Source organism: Salvelinus fontinalis, chromosome 20, assembly GCF_029448725.1.
Source record: "Salvelinus fontinalis isolate EN_2023a chromosome 20, ASM2944872v1, whole genome shotgun sequence".
NCBI classification, from domain to species: Eukaryota; Metazoa; Chordata; class Actinopteri; order Salmoniformes; family Salmonidae; genus Salvelinus; species Salvelinus fontinalis.
The window spans coordinates 35,545,865-35,565,970 of NC_074684.1; the positions used below are offsets into that span (position 1 = coordinate 35,545,865).

The following is a 20,106-nucleotide window of genomic DNA, read 5'->3' on the forward strand; positions in this document are numbered from 1 at the left end:
AGGCCGATAGTTTTTTATATTTTCCGGGTCAAGGTTTGGCTTTTTCAAGAGAGGCTTTATCACTGCCACTTTTAGTGAGTTTGGTACACATCCGGTGGATAGAGAGCTGTTTATTATGTTCAACATAGGAGGGCCAAGCACAGGAAGCAGCTCCTTCAGCAGTTTAGTAGGAATAGGATCCAGTATGCAGCTTGAAGGTTTAGAGGCCATGATTATTTTCATCATTGTGTCAAGAGATATAGTACTAAAACACTTAAGTATCTCTCCCGATCCCAGGCCCTCGCAGAGCTGTGCAGATCCAGGACAGCTAAGCCCTGGAGGAATACGCAGATTCAAAGAGGAGTCCGTAATTTGCTTTCTAATGGTCATGATCTTTTCCTCAAAGAAGTTCATGAATTTATTACTGCTGAAGTGAAAGCCATCCTCTCTTGGGGAATGCTGCTTTTTAGTTAGCTTTGCAACAGTATCAAAAATAAATTTTGGATTGTTCTTATTTTCCTCGATTAAGTTGGAAAAGTAGGATGATCGAGCAGCAGTGAGGGCTCTTCGGTACCGCACGGTACTGTCTTTCCAAGCTAGTCGGAAGACTTCCAGTTTGGTGTGGCGCCATTTCCGTTCCAATTTCCTGGAAGCTTGCTTCAAAGCTCGGGTATTTTCTGTATACCAGGGAGCTAGTTTCTTATGACAAATGTTTTTCGTTTTTAGGGGTGCAACTGCATCTAGGGTATTGCGCAAGGTTAAATTGAGTTCCTCAGTTAAGTGGTTAACTGATTTTTGTCCTCTGACGTCCTTGGGTAGGCAGAAGGAGTCTGGAAGGGCATCAAGGAATTTTTGTGTTGTCTGAGAATTTATAGCACGACTTTTGATGCTCCTTGGTTGGGGTCTGAGCAGATTATTTGTTGCGATTGCAAACGTAATAAAATGGTGGTCCGATAGTCCAGGATTATGTGGAAAAACATTAAGATCTACAACATTTATTCCATGGGACAAAACTAGGTCCAGAGTATGACTGTGGCAGTGAGTAGGTCCAGAGACATGTTGGACAAAACCCACTGAGTCGATGATGGCTCCGAAAGACTTTTGGAGTGGGTCTGTGGACTTCTCCATGTGAATATTAAAATCACCAAAAATTAGAATATGATCTGCTATGACTACAAGGTCTGATAGGAATTCAGGAAACTCAGAGAGGAACGCTGTATATGGCCCAGGAGGCCTGTAAACAGTAGCTATAAAAAGTGATTGAGTAGGCTGCATAGATTTCATGACTAGAAGCTCAAAAGATGAAAACGTCATTTTTTTTTTGTAAATTGAAATTTGCTATCATAAATGTTAGCAACACCTCCGCCTTTGCGGGATGCACGGGGGATATGGTCACTAGTGTAACCAGGAGGTGAGGCCTCATTTAACACAGTAAATTCATCAGGCTTAAGCCATGTTTCAGTCAGGCCAATCACATCAAGATTATGATCAGTGATTAGTTCATTGACTATGACTGCCTTTGAAGTGAGGGATCTAACATTAAGTAACCCTATTTTGAGATGTGAGGTATCACGATCTCTTTCAATAATGGCAGGAATGGAGGAGGTCTTTATCCTAATAAGATTGCTAAGGCGAACACCGCCATGTTTAGTTTTGCCCAACCTAGGTCGAGGCACAGACACAGTCTCAATGGGTATGGCTGAGCTGACTACACTGACTGTGCTATTGGCAGACTCCACTAAGCTGGCAGGTTGGCTAACAGCCTGCTGCCTGGCCTGCACCCTATTTCATTGTGGGGCTAAAGGAGTTAGAGCCCTATCTATGTTGGTAGATAAGATGAGAGCACCCCTCCAGCTAGGATGGAGTCCGTCACTCCTCAGCAGGTCAGGCTTGGTCCTGTTTGTGGGTGAGTCCCAGAAAGAGGGCCAATTATCTACAAATTCTATCTTTTGGGAGGGGCAGAAAACAGTTTTCAACCAGCGATTGAGTGCTGAGACTCTGCTGTAGAGCTCGTCACTCCCCCTAACTGGGAGGGGGCCAGAGACAATTACTCGATGCCGACACATCTTTCTAGCTGATTTACACGCTGAAGCTATGTTGCACTTGGTGACCTCTGACTGTTTCATCCTAACATCGTTGGTGCCGACGTGGATAACAATATCTCTATACTCTCTACACTCGCCAGATTTAGCTTTAGCCAGCACCATCTTAAGATTAGCCTTAACCTGTTAGGCGGGCTCTCCCGACGTCGGTACAAATATGACAACATCCAGCTCATGTGCAGGGCGCGAAATTCCTAAGCTATTTTTTAAAAATATTTAACTTTCACACATTAACAAGTCCAATACAGCATTTGAAAGATAAACATCTTGTCAAACCAGCCAACATGTCCGATTTTTTAAATGTTTTACAGAGAAAACATAACATATATTTATGTTAGCTCACCACCAAATACAAAAGTGGACAGACACGTATGATTATGATTATGATGTATGAATTATGATTCAAGTAGCATGCACAAGCCAACCTAAATAACCTAAAACCAACCTAAAGAACCTAGAAAAAACTACCTCAGATGACAGTCCTATAACATGTTACACAATAAATCTATGTTTTGTTCATTAAATGTGCATATTTTAGCTATAAATCAGTTTTACATTACTGCTCCCATCATTGCTACAGCATAGCTACAGTCTGAAATCAGACGGGAGTAGCCAGAGAAAATACAGACACCAACGTCAACTACTAATTACACCTCATAAAACATTTCAGAAAAACATATGGTGGATAGCTAATGAAAGACAAATATCGTGTGAATAGAGCCAATATTTCCGATTTTTGAAGTGTTTTACAGCGAAAACACAATATATCGTTATATTAGCTTACAACATTAGCTAGCATACGGCAGCATTGATTCTAGTCAAGCGCTAGCATAGCACAGTTCGACAGATATATGAAAAAGCATCCCAAATTGGGTCCTTATCTTTGTTGATCTTCCATCAGAATGTTGTAACGGGGTCCATTGTCCAGTAAAGTCTTTAGTTGGGTTCCAGAACGAAATATTTCCCTCTTTGGTTAGCAAGCACAACGGCCGTGCGGCGCTAATCTGTCTTTCTTCAAAACATTCTTCCGTCGCATGACATCTAAAGTCCAGAATAAATTGCAATAATATAATTAAAGTATATTGAAAAAACATACTTTAGGATGATTTTGTGACATGTATCAAATAATATCGTAGGCAGAGGTCATATTCACCTTTAACGAGCGGATTCCAGGAGCCGAGTCCAGATTCTGCCTCGCGCCCGGAAAAAAAATTAAACTGCGCAGGTCTCACAAGAAGATGTGGTATTCAGTCCATGGAAGAGATATTCGACTCCTTTCAACTCTCACTTCCGCATTACACCCAGATGAAGGCGTATGATGTGTTTCTACGGTCCTAAGTGTCATGACCTTGTATAGACAAGGTCTTAAAGAGACACATCGCATTTTGGAAATCTCAATTCGGCTGGGAAAATGGCTGTAAAAATAGTTCTGTTCCACTTAGAGAAATAATTCAAACGTTTTTAGAAACTATAGACTGTTATCTATCCAATAGTAGTAAATATATGCATATTGTAAAATCAAAGATTTCTTAAGAGGCCGTTTGAAAATGTGCACATATTTTCCAGTTTTTTCAATATTCACCCTGCAGCCTGAAGAAGTTAACGTCGGTAGCCCTGCCCCCTGGTAAACAGTGTATGATCGCTGGGTGATTCGTTTTAAGTCTAATACTGCGGGTAATGGAGTCGCCAATGACTAGGGTTTTCAATTTGTCAGAGCTAATGGTGGGAGCCTTCGGCGTCTCAGACCCCGTAACGGGAGGAGTAGAGACAAGAGAAGACTCAGACTCAGACTCCGACTCGCTACACAATGGGGAAAACCGGTTGAAAGTTTCTGTCGGCTGAATGAGCGACACCGGTTGAGCATTCCAACAGCATTTCCCTCCAGAAGCCATGAGAAAGTTGTCCGGCTGCGGGGACTGTGCGGGGGGATTTATACTAACGTTACTATCTGTACTTACTGGTGGCACAGACGCTGTTTCTTCCTTTCCTACACTGAAATTACCCTTGCCTAACGATTGCGTCTGAAGCTGGGCTTGCAGCACAGCTATTTTCGCCGTAAGGCGATCGTTCTCCTGTATATTATGAGTACAGCGACTGCAATTAGAAGACATCATGTTAATGTTACTACTTAGCTTCGGCTGTTGAAGGTGTTGACGAACCATGTCCAGATAAAGCGTCCGGAGTGAAAAAGTTGAATGAGGGAAAAAAGTTGCGATGGAAAAACTAAACATTTACATTTACATTTACATTTAAGTCATTTAGCAGACGCTCTTATCCAGAGCGACTTACAAATTGGTGCATTCACCTTATGACATCCAGTGGAACAGCCACTTTACAATAGTGCATCTAAAGATATAAAGATATATATAAAAATATAAACGGTAATTAAAAACAGAAACAAAACAAAAAACGTAAAGTTGTCAGCTAGCAAAGTAAAGTAAAGTTGGCAGCAAAACGCACAGCAACAAAACGCACAGCAACACGTCTGCAGATTCAACAGGAAGTGATGAGACAAAGCACACAAAGCACACACAAACCCTTTATGGGGTATTGTGATGTCATTATGGGGTATTGTGTGTAGATTGAGGACATTTTTTAAAATTTAATCCATTTTAGAATAAGTCTGTAATGTAACAAAATGTGTAAAAAGTCAAGGCGTGTGAATATTTAGCCTTTTGTTTTAGGTTATTGTCCTGCTGAAAGGTGAATTCCTTTCCCAGTGTCTGGTGCAAGGCGGACTGACCAGATTTTCCTCTGTGTTTAGATCCATTTCTTTTTCTATCCTGAAAAACTCCCCATTCCTTAACGATTACAATCATACCCATAACATGATGCAGCCACCACTATGCTTGAAAATATGGAGAGGGGGTACTCAGTAATGTTTTTATATTGTATTTGCCCCAAACATAACTATTGTATTCGAACAAAAAGGGAATTGCTTTTCCTACATTGCATTATTACTTCAGTGCCTTGCTGCTCTTGTTTTTCTGAGAAGTATTGACATGTTGAATACACCGAGCTGTCTGTTTAAACTACTGGCACACAGCTCGGACACCCATGCATATTGTACCCCACAAGACATGCCATCAGAGGTCTCTTCACAGTCCCCAAGTCCAGAACAGACGATGGGAGGTGCACAGTACTACATAGAGACATAGCTACATGGAACTCTATTCGGATTTAATAAAAACAGATACAAATGCACGCATACACACACATAACATACGCACTTTACACATACAGTACCAGTCAAAAGTTTGGACAAACCTCATTCAAGACTCATTCAAGGGTTTTTCTGTATTTTTACTATTTTCTACATTGTAGAATAATAGGGAAGACACAAACTATGAAATAACACATATGGAATCATGTAGTAACCAAAAAAAGTGTACATCAAAATATATTTTATATTTGAGATTCTTCAATGTAGCCACCCTTTGCCTTGATGACAGCTTTGCACACTCTTGGCATTCTCACAACCAGCTTCATGAGGAATGCTTTTCCAAAAGTCTTGAAGGAGTTCTCACATATTACATCTGAAAAATGAACCAAAGCAATTTCATAAAAAAATGTAAATAGAGGAATGGAGAAGAGGGGAAAGGTGGAATATTGCATCAGTAACACACCCGAGGAGCCAAAGTCACACCTGGGGAGCCAAAGTCTGACTCTTGTCTCGCTATTTGTTTGCATGTGTCTGTCTGTGTGGCTCGTAGCATGTAATTCCCACAAAGGATTTGGAAAATAAATCAAATTGGGAAAACGAATGAATAAGTTCATTTAATTCCCTTTTCATTCCAGTCCTGTCATTATTGCTGTGGACAGAGAACGTTATGGTAATTTACCTCAACACACTCATCAATCACTTTAGACTTAATGGAGTCGAGATGAACAAATAAACTAATGTTTTTTTTTTCAATGAGCTTTTTGCTAAACAAAACTGATTTAAACCCATCTGGTCCCGTTTATTTTGCCCGGGCTTTCCAATCTGATTATTTATATCTTATAATGTTGTATTATTTTATTGTAATGGTATTCAGCCGGGGAGACTGAGCTGTAAAACATTTAAATCTGTATATTGTATTAAAGGGGAAATCTGCAGTTGCTACATACATTTTTTGACGTATAAATGAATGATACGTACCCATTGATTATTGAAGAATATCATGTAGAAATGCATCATGAGCTCAGTTCAACTGTCATACCAAAACGTAAGCTTGTTTAAATGTAAACAAACACTATAGCCTAAAAAACATGGTTAAAACTATAATTGTTATATCATAGATAGTCAGTCCTTGCATCTGTAGCTCTGTCTGAGGATTTGAGAGTGGTTACATTTCTTCAGACTCATCCCTCAGCTTTATACAAAAACACAGGTGGGTTGACCGCTTTGTTTGTTTCAATTAAGGATTCTAGATTTTTTTTTACTGTCTCTCTCTCTCTCTGTCTCTCTCTCTCTCTCCTGCTATCTGTCTCACTCACTCTCTCTCTCTCTCTCTCTCTCCTGCTATCTGTCTCTCGCTCTCTCTCTCTCTCCTGCTATCTGTCTCTCTCGCTCTCTCTCTCTCTCCCTCTGTCTCTCTCTCTCTCCTGCTATCTCTCTCTCTCCTGCTATCTGTCTCTGGTTCTCTCTTTTCTGCTTTCTCAGTCTCTGTCTCACTCTCTCTTTCCTTCTCTCTCTCTGATACACATATGTATACACACACACACACACACACACACACACACACACACACACACACACACACACACACACACACACACACACACACACACACACACACACACACACACACACACAGTCAGTAGCAAACGCGACGATCCTCTCTCGCCGTACCTGACTGCTCCACTCTACACACATACCACCCACGCCACAGCCCAGCGTACAGAGCTAGAGACAGAACGAGGAAAGAGGAGAGAGAGAGAGACTCTACACCCTCCCAGCAGCTGTTTGTGCTGCGTCTTCTTTTTCTTCTCCCGTTATCACCAGCCGACCATCCCTCCTTTTGTCTGACTCTCTCTCGCTCCTCAAGCCAATTATATCATGAACCTGCCGTGTGCTTGTTGCTAGGGGGGGAGAGAACCAAGAGGAGTGGACCAGCCGATACTTTAAGGTAATGAACACAATATTGAGTTTTGTCACTGGGGTGTGTGACAGAGAGAATGTGTATGTATGTTTATCAAATAACTACAGCAATTTTTCCAGGTGAATATGGGAGTTATGTTACTAGTGGGTGTTAGTGTGTGTGGTTTGGTTTTACTATCCTTGTGGGGACCAGAAGTCCTTGTGGGGACCAGAAGTCCTTGTGGGGACCAGAAGTCCTTGTGTGGATCAGAAGTCCTTGTGGAGTCCAGAAGTCCTCGCAAGGATACTAAAACCAGGAATAGTGGCCACATTTCACCGGTCCACACAAGGAAAGGCACTTTTTTAGGCTTAGGTGTTAGGCTCTGGGTTAGGGTTTGAATTAGGTTTAGGGGTTAGGGAAAATAGGATTTTGAATTTGAATCAATTGTTTGGTCCCCACACGGATAGTAAACGCCACATTTACAAGGTTAATAAGCTGACATATGGGATTCTTTTAAGAATGTCATACCATGGATCATTTAGATATTTGATTTTGAATTTAAGGACCCCTTTAGGTATATAAAAAAATATTTGATAAATAATTGATAAAATCCCATAGAAACACATTGAATAACACATTAATAAATGACAGTCCAAAAAAATAAATAATAAAGAATGAGGTTTTGAAGTGTTTGTCCTATTATCTAGAAGATTTAAAAAAGTAATATTTTCGTTTTTTGGACACACATTTAACACAACATTTGGCACAAAACTACCTCCATACTTCCATTCATTTCTATGGGTTACCTTGAGATGAAGGTTTAATATCTACATATATCTCCATATTTACATGTGTATGTATGGGTTACCTTCAGACGAGTCCCGTGACACTTGTGGGGGTCGTAGAGCAACACGGAGAACACACACCCTCATGTTTGTGAGAGTCTCCCCCCTTTCCATAATAGGACACCACTTTCCATGGTAGGACACCAAACCGTATGGACGCTACAGACGTTTTTTTTGTGAGAAGATTCTCGGGTGTCTCATGGTCTGACAAACACTGCTGTAGCTCGGCCACTTTCCACCGCAGATGCGGAAGGCCGACATAGTCGGATGCAGTGGATTGAGACTCAGCCCATAGTCGGATGCCGTGGATTGAGACTCAGCCCATAGTCGGATGCCGTGGATTGAGACTCAGCCCATAGTCGGATGCAGTGGATTGAGACTCGGCCCATAGTCGGATGCAGTGGATTGAGACTCGGCCCATAGTCGGATGCAGTGGATTGAGACTCGGCCCATAGTCGGATGCAGTGGATTGAGACTCGGCCCATAGTCGGATGCAGTGGATTGAGACTCAGCCCATAGTCGGATGCAGTGGATTGAGACTCGGCCCATAGTCGGATGCCGTGGATTGAGACTCAGCCCATAGTCGGATGCAGTGGATTGAGACTCAGCCCATAGTCGGATGCAGTGGATTGAGACTCAGCCCATAGTCGGATGCAGTGGATTGAGACTCAGCCCATAGTCGGATGCCGTGGATTGAGACTCGGCCCATAGTCGGATGCAGTGGATTGAGACTCGGCCCATAGTCGGATGCAGTGGATTGAGACCTGGCCCATAGTCGGATGCAGTGGATTGAGACTCGGCCCATAGTCGGATGCAGTGGATTGAGACTCAGCCCATAGTCGGATGCCGTGGATTGAGACTCAGCCCATAGTCGGATGCAGTGGATTGAGACTCAGCCCATAGTCGGATGCCGTGGATTGAGACTCAGCCCATAGTCGGATGCCGTGGATTGAGACTCGGCCCATAGTCGGATGCCGTGGATTGAGACTCAGCCCATAGTCGGATGCAGTGGATTGAGACTCGGCCCATAGTCGGATGCAGTGGATTGAGACTCGGCCCATAGTCGGATGCAGTGGATTGAGACTCGGCCCATAGTCGGATGCAGTGGATTGAGACTCAGCCCATAGTCGGATGTAGTGGATTGAGACTCGGCCCATAGTCGGATGCAGTGGATTGAGACTCGGCCCATAGTCGGATGCAGTGGATTGAGACTCAGCCCATAGTCGGAGGCAGTGGATTGAGACTCGGCCCATAGTCGGATGCAGTGGATTGAGACTCAGCCAATGATATCTTAATATGATGGATTTGGATGGGGATTTTCTTTAAATATTGTTATTTAGATTGACGCAAAGGGTGTGTCAATAGACTCTGAAGGATTAAAACAAAAACAGCTCCACGGTTAAGTTTAAGCATTCATTCCGAATGGTTAAGGTTTGGGTTAAGGTAAGGGTTAAGGTAAGGCTTAAGGTAATGGTTAAGGTAATGGTTAGGGTAAGGGTTAAGGTAAGGGTTAAGGTAAGGGTTAAGGTAAGGGTTAAGGTAAGGGTTAGGGTAAGGATTAAGGTAATGGTTAAGGTAATGGTTAAGGTAATGGTAAGGGTAAGGGTTAGGGTAAGGGTTAAGGTAATGGTTAAGGTAATGGTTAAGGTAAGGGTTAAGGTAAGGGTTAAGGTAAGGGTTAGGGTAAGGTTTAAGGTAATGGTTAAGGTAATGGTTAAGGTAATGGTTAAGGTAATGGTTAAGGTAATGGTTAAGGGTTAGGGTAAGGGTTAAGGTAATGGTTAAGGTAAGGGTTAAGGTAAGGGTTAAGGTAATGGTTAAGGTAAGGGTTAAGGTAATGGTTAAGGTAAGGGTTAAGGTAAGGGTTAAGGTAATGGTTAAGGTAAGGGTTAAGGTAAGGGTTAAGGTAAGGGTTAAGGTAAGGGTTAAGGTAAGGGTTAAGGTAATGGTTAAGGTTTGGGTTAAGGTAATGGTTAAGGTAAGGGTTAAGGTAATGGTTAAGGTAATGGTTAGGGTAAGGGTTAAGGTAATGGTTAAGGTAATGGTTAAGGTAAGGGTTAAGGTAAGGATTAAGGTAATGGTTAAGGTAATGGTAAGGGTTAGGGTAAGGGTTAAGGTAATGGTTAAGGTAAGGGTTAAGGTAAGGGTTAGGGTAATGTTTAAGGTAATGGTTAAGGTAATGGTTAAGGTAATGGTTAAGGTAATGGTTAAGGTAATGGTTAAGGTAATGGTTAAGGTAATGGTTAAGGTAATGGTTAAGGTAATGGTTAAGGGTTAGGGTAAGGGTTAGGGTAAGGGTTAAGGTAATGGTTAAGGTAATGGTTAAGGTAAGGGTTAGGGTAAGGGTTAGGGTAAGGGTTAAGGTAATGGTTAAGGTAAGGGTTAAGGTAAGGGTTAAGGTAAGGGTTAAGGTAAGGGTTAAGGTTTGGGTTAAGGTAAGGGTTAAGGTAATGGTTAAGGTTTGGGTTAAGGTAATGGTTAAGGTAAGGGTTAAGGTAATGGTTAAGGTAATGGTTAAGGTTTGGGTTAAGGTTTGGGTTAAGGTAAGGGTTAAGGTAAGGGTTAAGGTAAGGGTTAAGGTTTGGGTTAAGGTAAGGGTTAAGGTAAGGGTTAAGGTAAGGGTTAAGGTAAGGGTTAAGGTAAGGGTTAAGGTAAGGGTTAAGGTAATGGTTAAGGTTTGGGTTAAGGTTTGGGTTAAGGTAAGGGTTAAGGTAAGGGTTAAGGTAAGGGTTAAGGTAATGGTTAAGGTTTGGGTTAAGGTTTGGGTTAAGGTAAGGGTTAAGGTAAGGGTTAAGGTAATGGTTAAGGTTTGGGTTAAGGTAAGGGTTAAGGTAAGGGTTAGGGTAAGGGTTAGGGTAATGGTTAAGGTAAGGGTTAAGGTTTTGGTTAATGTAATGGCTAAGGTAATGGCTAAGGTAATGGCTAAGGTAATGGTTAAGGTAAGGGTTAAGGTTTTGGTTAATGTAATGGCTAAGGTAATGGCTAAGGTAAGGGTTAAGGTAAGGGTTAAGGTAAGGGTTAAGGTAAGGGTTAAGGTAAGGGTTAAGGTAAGGGTTAAGGTAAGGGTTAAGGTAAGGGTTAAGGTTTTGGTTAAGGTTTTGGTTAAGGTTTTGGTTAAGGTAAGGGTTAAGGTAAGGGTTAAGGTAATGGTTAAGGTAAGGGTTAATGGTTAAGGTAAGGGTTAAGGTAAGGGTTAAGGTAAGGGTTAAGGTAAGGGTTAAGGTAAGGGTTAAGGTAAGGGTTAAGGTAAGGGTTAAGGTAAGGGTTAAGGTAAGGGTTAAGGTAAGGGTTAAGGTAAGGGTTAAGGTAAGGGTTAAGGTAAGGGTTAAGGTTTTGGTTAAGGTTTTGGTTAAGGTTTTGGTTAAGGTAAGGGTTAAGGTAAGGGTTAAGGTAAGGGTTAAGGTAAGGGTTAAGGTAATGGTTAGGGTAAGGGTTAGGGTAATGGTTAAGGTAAGGGTTAAGGTAAGGGTTAAGGTTTTGGTTAATGTAATGGCTAAGGTAATGGCTAAGGTAAAGGTTAAGGTTTTGGTTAAGGTTTGGGTTAAGGTAAAGGTTAAGGTAAGGGTTAAGGTAAGGGTTAAGGTAAGGGTTAAGGTAAGGGTTAAGGTTTAAACAAAACAAAACAAAAAAATGTGCCTTCCACTGGGATTGAACCCTTGGAGTCAGTGCTTGCGGTTTATGCCCCCTCCACCCTCCCCGTCCACAACGCCCTCACCGTTTCCCATAGTGGTTAGGGTTAGGGTTAGGGTTTATGCCCCCTCCACAACGCCCTCACCGTGTCCCATAGTGGTTAGGGTTAGGGTCTATGCCCCCTCCACCCTCCCCGTCCACAACGCCTTTACCGTTTCCCATAGTGGTTAGGGTTAGGGTTAGGGTTTATGCCCCCTCCTCGTCCACAACGCCCTCACCGTTTCCCATAGTGGTTAGGGTTAGGGTTTATGCCCCCTCCACCCTCCCCGTCCACAACGCCCTCACCGTGTCCCATAGTGGTTAAGGTTAGGGTTAGGGTTTATGCCCCCTCCACAACGCCCTCACCGTGTCCCATAGTGGTTAGGGTTAGGGTTAGGGTTAGGGTTTATGCCCCCTCCACCCTCCCCGTCCACAATTCCCTCACCGTGTCCCATAGTGGTTAGGGTTAGGGTTAGGGTTTATGCCGTTTCCCATCGTGGTTTGGGTTAGGGTTAGGGTTTATGCCGTTTCCCATCGTGGTTAGGGTTAGTGGTTAGGGTTAGGGTTTGGGTTAGGGTTAGGGTTTATGCCGTTTCCCATAGTGGTTAGGGTTAGGGTTTATGCCCCCTCCACCCTCCCCGTCCACAACGCCCTCACCGTGTCCCATAGTGGTTAGGGTTAGGGTTAGGGTTTATGCCGTTTCCCATAGTGGTTAGGGTTAGGGTTAGGGTTTATGCCCCCTCCACAACGCCCTCACCGTTTCCCATAGTGGGTAGGGTTAGGGTTAGGGTTTATGCCGTTTCCCATAGTGGTTAGGGTTAGGGTTAGCGTTTATGCCCCCTCCACTCCTCCCCGTCCACAACGCCCTCACCGTGTCCCATAGTGGTTAGGGTTAGGGTTTATGCCCCCTCCACAACGCCCTCACCGTGTCCCATAGTGGTTAGGGTTAGGGTTTATGCCCCCTCCACCCTCCCCATCCACAACGCCCTCACCGTGTCCCATAGTGGTTAGGGTTAGGGTTTATGCCCCCTCCACCCTCCCCATCCACAACGCCCTCACCGTTTCCCATAGTGGTTAGGGTTAGGGTTAGGGTTTATGCCCCCTCCACTCCTCCCCGTCCACAACGCCCTCACCGTTTCCCATAGTGGCCGGGTTTGCAGTAATCTCCCAATGTCTTTCTTACCTGGATGGATGTTGAATTTGGCAGTGGATCTTGAGCGGCCTGGCTGGTATAGCTCCAGGACTGCAGCAGGGCATCCAGAAAAAGCTAAAAAGCTGCAACAGGATAGAAGTCTACAGGATAGACGTCTACATGACAGAAGGAGCTGCTACAGGATAGCAGGAGCTGCTACAGGTTAGAGCTGCTACTGGTTAGAAGGAGCTGCTACAGGTTAGACAGAGCTGCTACAGGTTAGAAGGAGCTGCTACAGGTTAGAAGGAGCTGCTACAGGTTAGAAGGAGCTGCTACAGGATAGAAGGAGCTGCTACAGGTTAGAAGGAGCTGCTACAGGTTAGAAGGAGCTGCTACAGGATAGAAGGAGCTGCTACAGGTTAGAAGGAGCTGCTACAGGATAGAAGGAGCTGCTACAGGTTAGACAGAGCTGCTACAGGTTAGAAGGAGCGGCTACAGGATAGAAGGAGCTGCTACTGGTTAGACAGAGCTGCTACAGGTTAGAAGGAGCTGCTACAGGATAGAAGGAGCTGCTACAGGATAGAAGGAGCTGCTACAGGATAGAAGGAGCTGCTACAGGTTAGAAGGAGCTGCTACGGGATAGAAGGAGCTCCTACCGGATAGAAGGAGCTCTTACGGGATAGAAGGAGCGGCTACAGGATAGGGGATCTCAGTGCTACAGTACAGTAACAGAGCACGGTCTTCATCGCTGTTTTCTAATGTGTTCGGTATTCATGTTGAATCCTGTTGACGTCTTGGTGCTTCTGAATCCTCTACAGTCATTAATATTAATGATCCAAAGGGGAAGGCAGCTCTCTCTCAGTGATTTGTTCGTGGAATATGGGGTTTGTCTGTCTCTCTCTCTCTCTCTCTCTCTCTCTCTCTCTCTTCTTTCTTTCTCAATGTCTCTCTCTCTCTCTCTCCTTTCTTTCTCAATGTCTCTCTCTCTCTCTTCATTCTTTCTTAATGTCTGTCTCTCTCTCTCTCTCTCTCTTCAGTCTTTCTCAATGTCTCTCTCTCTCTCGCTCTCTTCTTTCTTTCTCAATGTCTCTCTCTCTCTTCTTTCTTTCTCAATGTCTCTCTCTCTCTTTCTCTCTCTCTCTCTCTCTTCTTTCTTTCTCAATGTCTCTTTCTCTCTCTTTCTCTCTCTCTTCTTTCTTTCTCAATTTCTCTCTCTCTCTCTTCTTTCTTTCTCAATGTCTCTCTCTCTCTTTCTCTCTCTCTCTCTCTCTTCTTTCTTTCTCAATTTCTCTCTCTCTCTTTTCTTTCTTTCTCAATGTCTGTCTCTCTCTCTCTCTCTCGCTCTCTTCTTTCTTTCTCAATGTCTCGCTCTCTCTTTCTCGCTCTCTTCTTTCATTCTCAATGTCTGTCTCTTTTATTCTCTGTATTCACGTGTGTGTGCATGTATGTACTGTGTTCCTGCTTGCCGATCTGCTTTTATGTGACATGCAACAGAGAGTGAAAGATGAATCTAATCTAAACCAGGTGATAACCGGCAGGGAGATGAGGTTATTGATCTGCGCCTGGTGATAACTTGCAGGGAGATGAGGTTATTGATCTGAGCCAGGTGATAACCGGCAGGGAGATGAGGTTATTGATCTGAGCCAGGTGATAACCGGCAGGGAGATGAGGTTATTGATCTGAGCCAGGTGATAACTTGCAGGGAGATGAGGTTATTGATCTGCACCTGGGGATAACTTGCAGGGAGATGAGGTTATTGATCTGCGCCTGGTGATAACCGGCAGGGAGATGAGGTTATTGATCTGCGCCTGGTGATAACCTACAGGGAGATGAGGTTATTGATCTGCGCCTGGTGATAACCTACAGGGAGATGAGGTTATTGATCTGCGCCTGGTGATAACCTACAGGGAGATGAGGTTATTGATCTGCGCCTGGTGATAACCTACAGGGAGATGAGGTTATTGATCTGCACCTGGTGATAACCTACAGGGAGATGAGGTTATTGATCTGCGCCTGGAGATAACTTGCAGGGAGATGAGGTTATTGATCTGAGCCGGGTGATAATCTACAGGGAGATGCGATTATTGATCTGAGCCAGGTGATAACCGGCAGGGAGATGAGGTTATTGATCTGAGCCTACATGGAGATGAGGTTATTGATCTGAGCCTACATGGGAGATGAGGTTATTGATCTGAGCCTACATGGGAGATGAGATTATTGATCTGAGCCTACATGGGAGATGAGGTTATTGATCTGACCCTGTCAGTGTGCATTGCGCCCGGTCCGCCACAGGAGTCGCTAGTGCGCGATAGACGATAGATGACAGAGCCTGGATTCGAACCAGGATCTCTATTGGCACAGCAACCACAGTGATGCAGAGCCTTAGACCACTGCGCCACTCGGGAGGCCATTGCTTTCTCTTGGTCTAACGGTCAACACATTGCTTTATCCTGGTCTAACGGTCAACATGTTGCTTTCTCTTGGTCTAACGGTCAACATGTTGCTTTCTCCTGTTCTAACGGTCAACACGTCGCTTTCTCCTGGTCTAACGGTTAACACAGTGCTTTCTCTTGGTCTAACGGTCAACACGTTGCTTTCTCCTGGTCTAACGGTCAACACGTTGCTTTCTCTTGGTCTAACACGTTGCTTTCTCCTGGTCTAACGGTCAACACGTTGCTTTCTCCTGGTCTAACGGTCTAACACGTTGCTTTCTCTTGGTCTAACGGTTAACACGTTGCTTTCTCTTGGTTTAACGGTTAACACGTTGCTTTCTCCTGGTCTAACGGTTAACACGTTGCTTTCTCTTGGTTTAACGGTTAACACGTTGCTTTCTCTTGGTCTAACGGTCAGCACGTTGCTTTCTCCTGGTCTAACGGTCAACACGTTGCTTTCTCTTGGTCTAACGGTTAACACGTTGCTTTCTCTTGGTTTAACGGTTAACACGTTGCTTTCTCTTGGTCTAATGGTCAGCACGTTTCTTTCTCTTGGTCTAACGGTTAACACGTTGCTTTCTCTTGGTCTAACGGTTAACACGTTGCTTTCTCTTGGTCTAACGGTTAACACGTTGCTTTCTCTTGGTCTAACGGTTAACACGTTGCTTTCTCTTGGTCTAATGGTCAGCACGTTGCTTTCTCTTGGTCTAACGGTTAACACGTTGCTTTCTCTTGGTCTAACGGTTAAAACGTTGCTTTATCCTGGTCTAACGGTCAACACGTTGCTTTCTCTTGGTCTAACGGTCAACACGTTGCTTTCTCTTGGTCTAACGGTCAACACGTTGCTTTCTCTTGGTCTAATGGTCAACACGTTGCTTTCTCCTGGTCTAACGGTCAACACGTTGCTTTCTCTTGGTCTAACGGTCAACACTTTGCTTTCTCCTGGTCTAACGGTCAACACGTTGCTTTCTCTTGGTCTAACACGTTGCTTTCTCTTGGTCTAACGGTTAACACGTTGCTTTCTCTTGGTCTAACGGTTAACACGTTGCTTTCTCTTGGTCTAATGGTCAACACGTTGCTTTCTCTTGGTCTAACACGTTGCTTTCTCTTGGTCTAACGGTTAACACGTTGCTTTCTCCTGGTCTAACGGTTAACACGTTGCTTTCTCTTGGTCTAACGGTTAACACGTTGCTTTCTCTTGGTCCAACGGTCAACACGCTGCTTTCTCCTGGTGTAACGGTCAACACGTTGCTTTCTTCTGGTGTAACGGTCAACACGTTGCTTTCTCCTGGTCTAACGGTCAACACGTTGCTTTCTCTTGGTCTAACGGTCAACACGTTGCTTTCTCCTGGTCTAACAGTTAACACGTTGATTTCTCCTGGTCTATCGGTTAACACGCTGCTTTCTCCTGGTCTAACGGTCAACACGTTGCTTTCTCTTGGTCTAACGGTTAACACGCTGCTTTCTCTTGGTCTAACGGTCAACACGTTGCTTTCTCCTGGTCTAACGGTTAACACGTTGCTTTCTCCTGGTCTAATGGTCAACACGTTGCTTTCTCTTGGTCTAACACGTTGCTTTCTCTTGGTCTAACGGTTAACACGTTGCTTTCTCTTGGTCTAATGGTTAACACGTTGCTTTCTCTTGGTCTAACGGTCAACACGTTGCTTTCTCTTGGTCTAACACGTTGCTTTCTCTTGGTCTAACGGTTAACACGTTGCTTTCTCTTGGTCTAACGGTTAACACGTTGCTTTCTCTTGGTCTAATGGTCAACACGTTGCTTTCTCTTGGTCTAACGGTTAACACGTTGCTTTCTCTTGGTCTAACGGTTAACACGTTGCTTTCTCTTGGTCTAACGGTTAACACGTTGCTTTCTCTTGGTCTAACGGTTAACACGTTGCTTTCTCTTGGTCTAATGGTCAACACGTTGCTTTCTCTTGGTCTAACGGTCAACACGTTGTTTTCTCCTGGTCTAACGGTTAAAACGTTGCTTTCTCTTGGTCTAACAGTCATGCTCTAGCAACCGCTGTCTGATCTGATCCCACTGCTGTCGCCGTCTGATCTGGTTGAAGTTTGATTTAGATCCCACCTCTGCTTCCTAGAGGTCTGACAGCAGGTAGAAGTTGCAACTAATCACACTGATACCAGGTCAAAGAGTGTATCATCTCCCTCATGGTTAAGGTTAGGATTCAGGGTAGAGTAATCTGATCTTAGGTCTGTGGTTAGGGGCAACTTATACCTCTGAGTGTATGGTAGACAGAGAGCAAAGCAGCGGCTGTTTGGGTATTCACCTCATCTCTTCCTCTGCTCACGCCACAGCTCACAGACGCCAATATTGTGACAGGTGTCAGCCCGTCAGGTGCCAGCCGGCAGCAGCAGGCTGGAGAGGCGGGACACCTGGAGCTCTGGGAAAGAAGGTGGAATGGAAATGGCACTATCGGATCCTGCTGGAGGTCATTTTGCAGGGCTCTGGCAGTGCACCTCCTTGCACAAAGGCGGAGGTAGCGGTCCTGCTGCTGGGTTGTTGCCCTCGTACGGCCTCCTCCACGTCTCCTGATGTACTGGCCTGTCTCCTGGTAGCGCCTCCATGCTCTGGACACTACGCTGACAGACACAGCAAACCTTTTTGCCACAGTTCGCATTGATGTGCCATCCTGGATGAACTGCACTACCTGAGCCACTTGTGTGGGTTGTAGACTCCGTCTCATGCTACCACTAGAGTGAGAGCACCGCCAGCATTCAAAAGTGACCAAAACATCAGCCAGGAAGCACAGGAACTGAGAAGTGGTCTGTGGTCACCACCTGCAGAATCACTCCTTTATTGGGGGTGTCTTGCTAATTGCCTATAATTTCCACCTTTTGTCTATTCCATTTGCACAACAGCATGTGGAATTTATTGTCAATCAGTGTTGCTTCCTACGTGGACAGTTTGATTTCACAGAAGTGTGATTCACTTGGAGTTACATTGTGTTGTTAAGTGTTCCCTTTATTTTTTTGAGCAGTGTATATTATTATTATATATTATGATATTATTATATATGATATTAGTATATATGATATTAGTATATATGATATTATTATATATGATATTACTATATATGTTATTACATTAGTATATATGATATTATTATATATTATATTATTATATTATTATATATTATTATATTATTATTGTGAGGACATTGGTAAAATGAAAAAATGCAGAGTCAGGCGCAGAACACAGTTCTGAGTAATAATCCAACGTTTACTCCAAAATAGGTAAGATTCCAACAAGGAACAAAATACAATAATCCAAAGCACGAACAACGAGAACCCACATGACAAAACAATAACTCACAAAACAGAGAGGGAAATCAGAGGGTTAAATAAGGAACATAATTAATTGAATGGAAACCAGGTGTGTATGATCAAGACAAAACAAAACGAAAATTAAACATGGATCGGTGGTGTCTCGAAAGCCGGTGACGTCGACCGCCGCCCGAAGAAGGAGAGGGACCATCTTCCGAAGTCGTGACAGTACCCCTCCCTTGACGCGCGGCTCCAGCAGAGCACCGACACCGGCCTCGGGGACGACCCGGAGGACGAGGCGCAGGGCGATCCGGGATGGAGGCGGTAAAATTCCTGTAGTAATGATGGATCCAGGAAGTCCTCCACTGGCACCCAGCATCTCTCCTCTGGACCGTATCCCTCCCACTCCACGAGGTACTGAAGGCCTCTCGTCCGACGTCTTGAGTCCATGATGGCTTGCACAGTATACCCTGGGGCCCCCTCGATGTCCAGAGGGGGCGGAGGAACCTCCCGCACCTCAGACTTCTGGAGTGGACCAGCCACCACCAGCCTGAGGAGAAACACATGGAACGAGGGGTTAATACGGTAATCGGGGGGAGCTGTAACCTGTAACTCACGTCGTACAGTCTCTTCAGGACTTTGAATGGCCCCACAAACCGAGGACCCAGCTTCCGGCAGGGCAGGCGGAGGGGCAGGTTTAGGGTCGAGAGCCAGACCCGATCCCCCGGTGCATACACCGGGGCCTCACTGCGGTGGCGTCGGCCCTCGCCTTCTGCCGCCTGATGGCCCGTTGTAAATGCACATGAGCAGCGTCCCATGTCGCCTCGGAGTGCCGAAACCATTCATCCACCGCAGGAGCATCGATCTGTCTCTGATGCCAAGGTGCCAGGACCGGCTGATAACCTAGCACACACTGGAAAGGGGATAGATTAGTGGAAGAGTGGCGAAGGGAGTTTTGGGACGTCTCCGCCCAGAGGATGAAAACCGACCACTCCCCTGGCCGGTCCTGGCAATAGGACCACAGAAACCTACCCACATCCTGGTTTACTCTCTCCACCTGCCCGTTACTCTCGGGGTGAAAACCTGAGGTGAGGCTAACCGAGACCCCCAGGCGTTCCATAAACGCCCTCCAGACTTTAGACATGAATTGGGGACCCCGATCAAAAACTATATCCTCAGGCACCCCGTAGTGCCGGAATACGTGGGTGAACAGGGCCTCCGCAGTCTGTAGAGCCGTAGCGAGACCGGGCAAAGGAAGGAGACGGCAGGACTTAGAAAACCGATCCACAACGACCAGGATCGTGGTATTACCCCGTGACAGGGGAAGATCCGTCACGAAATCCACCGATAGGTGTGACCACGGTCGTTGTGGAACGGGAAGAGGCTGTAATTTCCCTCTGGGCAGGTGTCTAGGTACCTTGCACTGTGCGCACACCGAGCAGGAGGAAACATAAACCCTCACGTCCTTAGCTAAAGTGGGCCACCAGTACTTCCCAGCAAGACAGCAAACTGTCCGACCGATGCCAGGATGACCCGCGGAGGGTGACGTGTGGGCCCAACAGATCAAACGATCGCGGACATCAAACGGAACGTACAGAC

At 44.9% G+C, this 20,106-nt stretch overlaps 1 protein-coding gene across 1 annotated transcript in view; it reads right to left on the reverse strand.

The window, feature by feature from the left end:
• Positions 1-18,442: 18,442 nt before the first annotated feature.
• Positions 18,443-20,106, reverse strand: part of LOC129817788 (uncharacterized) — a 29,708-nt gene continuing 28,044 nt past the window's right edge. The window contains exon 2 of the mRNA XM_055873349.1: positions 18,443-19,420. Within this exon, the coding sequence (XP_055729324.1) occupies positions 18,627-19,349 (723 nt within the window). The 5' untranslated portion in view covers positions 19,350-19,420 and the 3' untranslated portion in view covers positions 18,443-18,626. The remainder of the gene's footprint in view (positions 19,421-20,106) is intronic.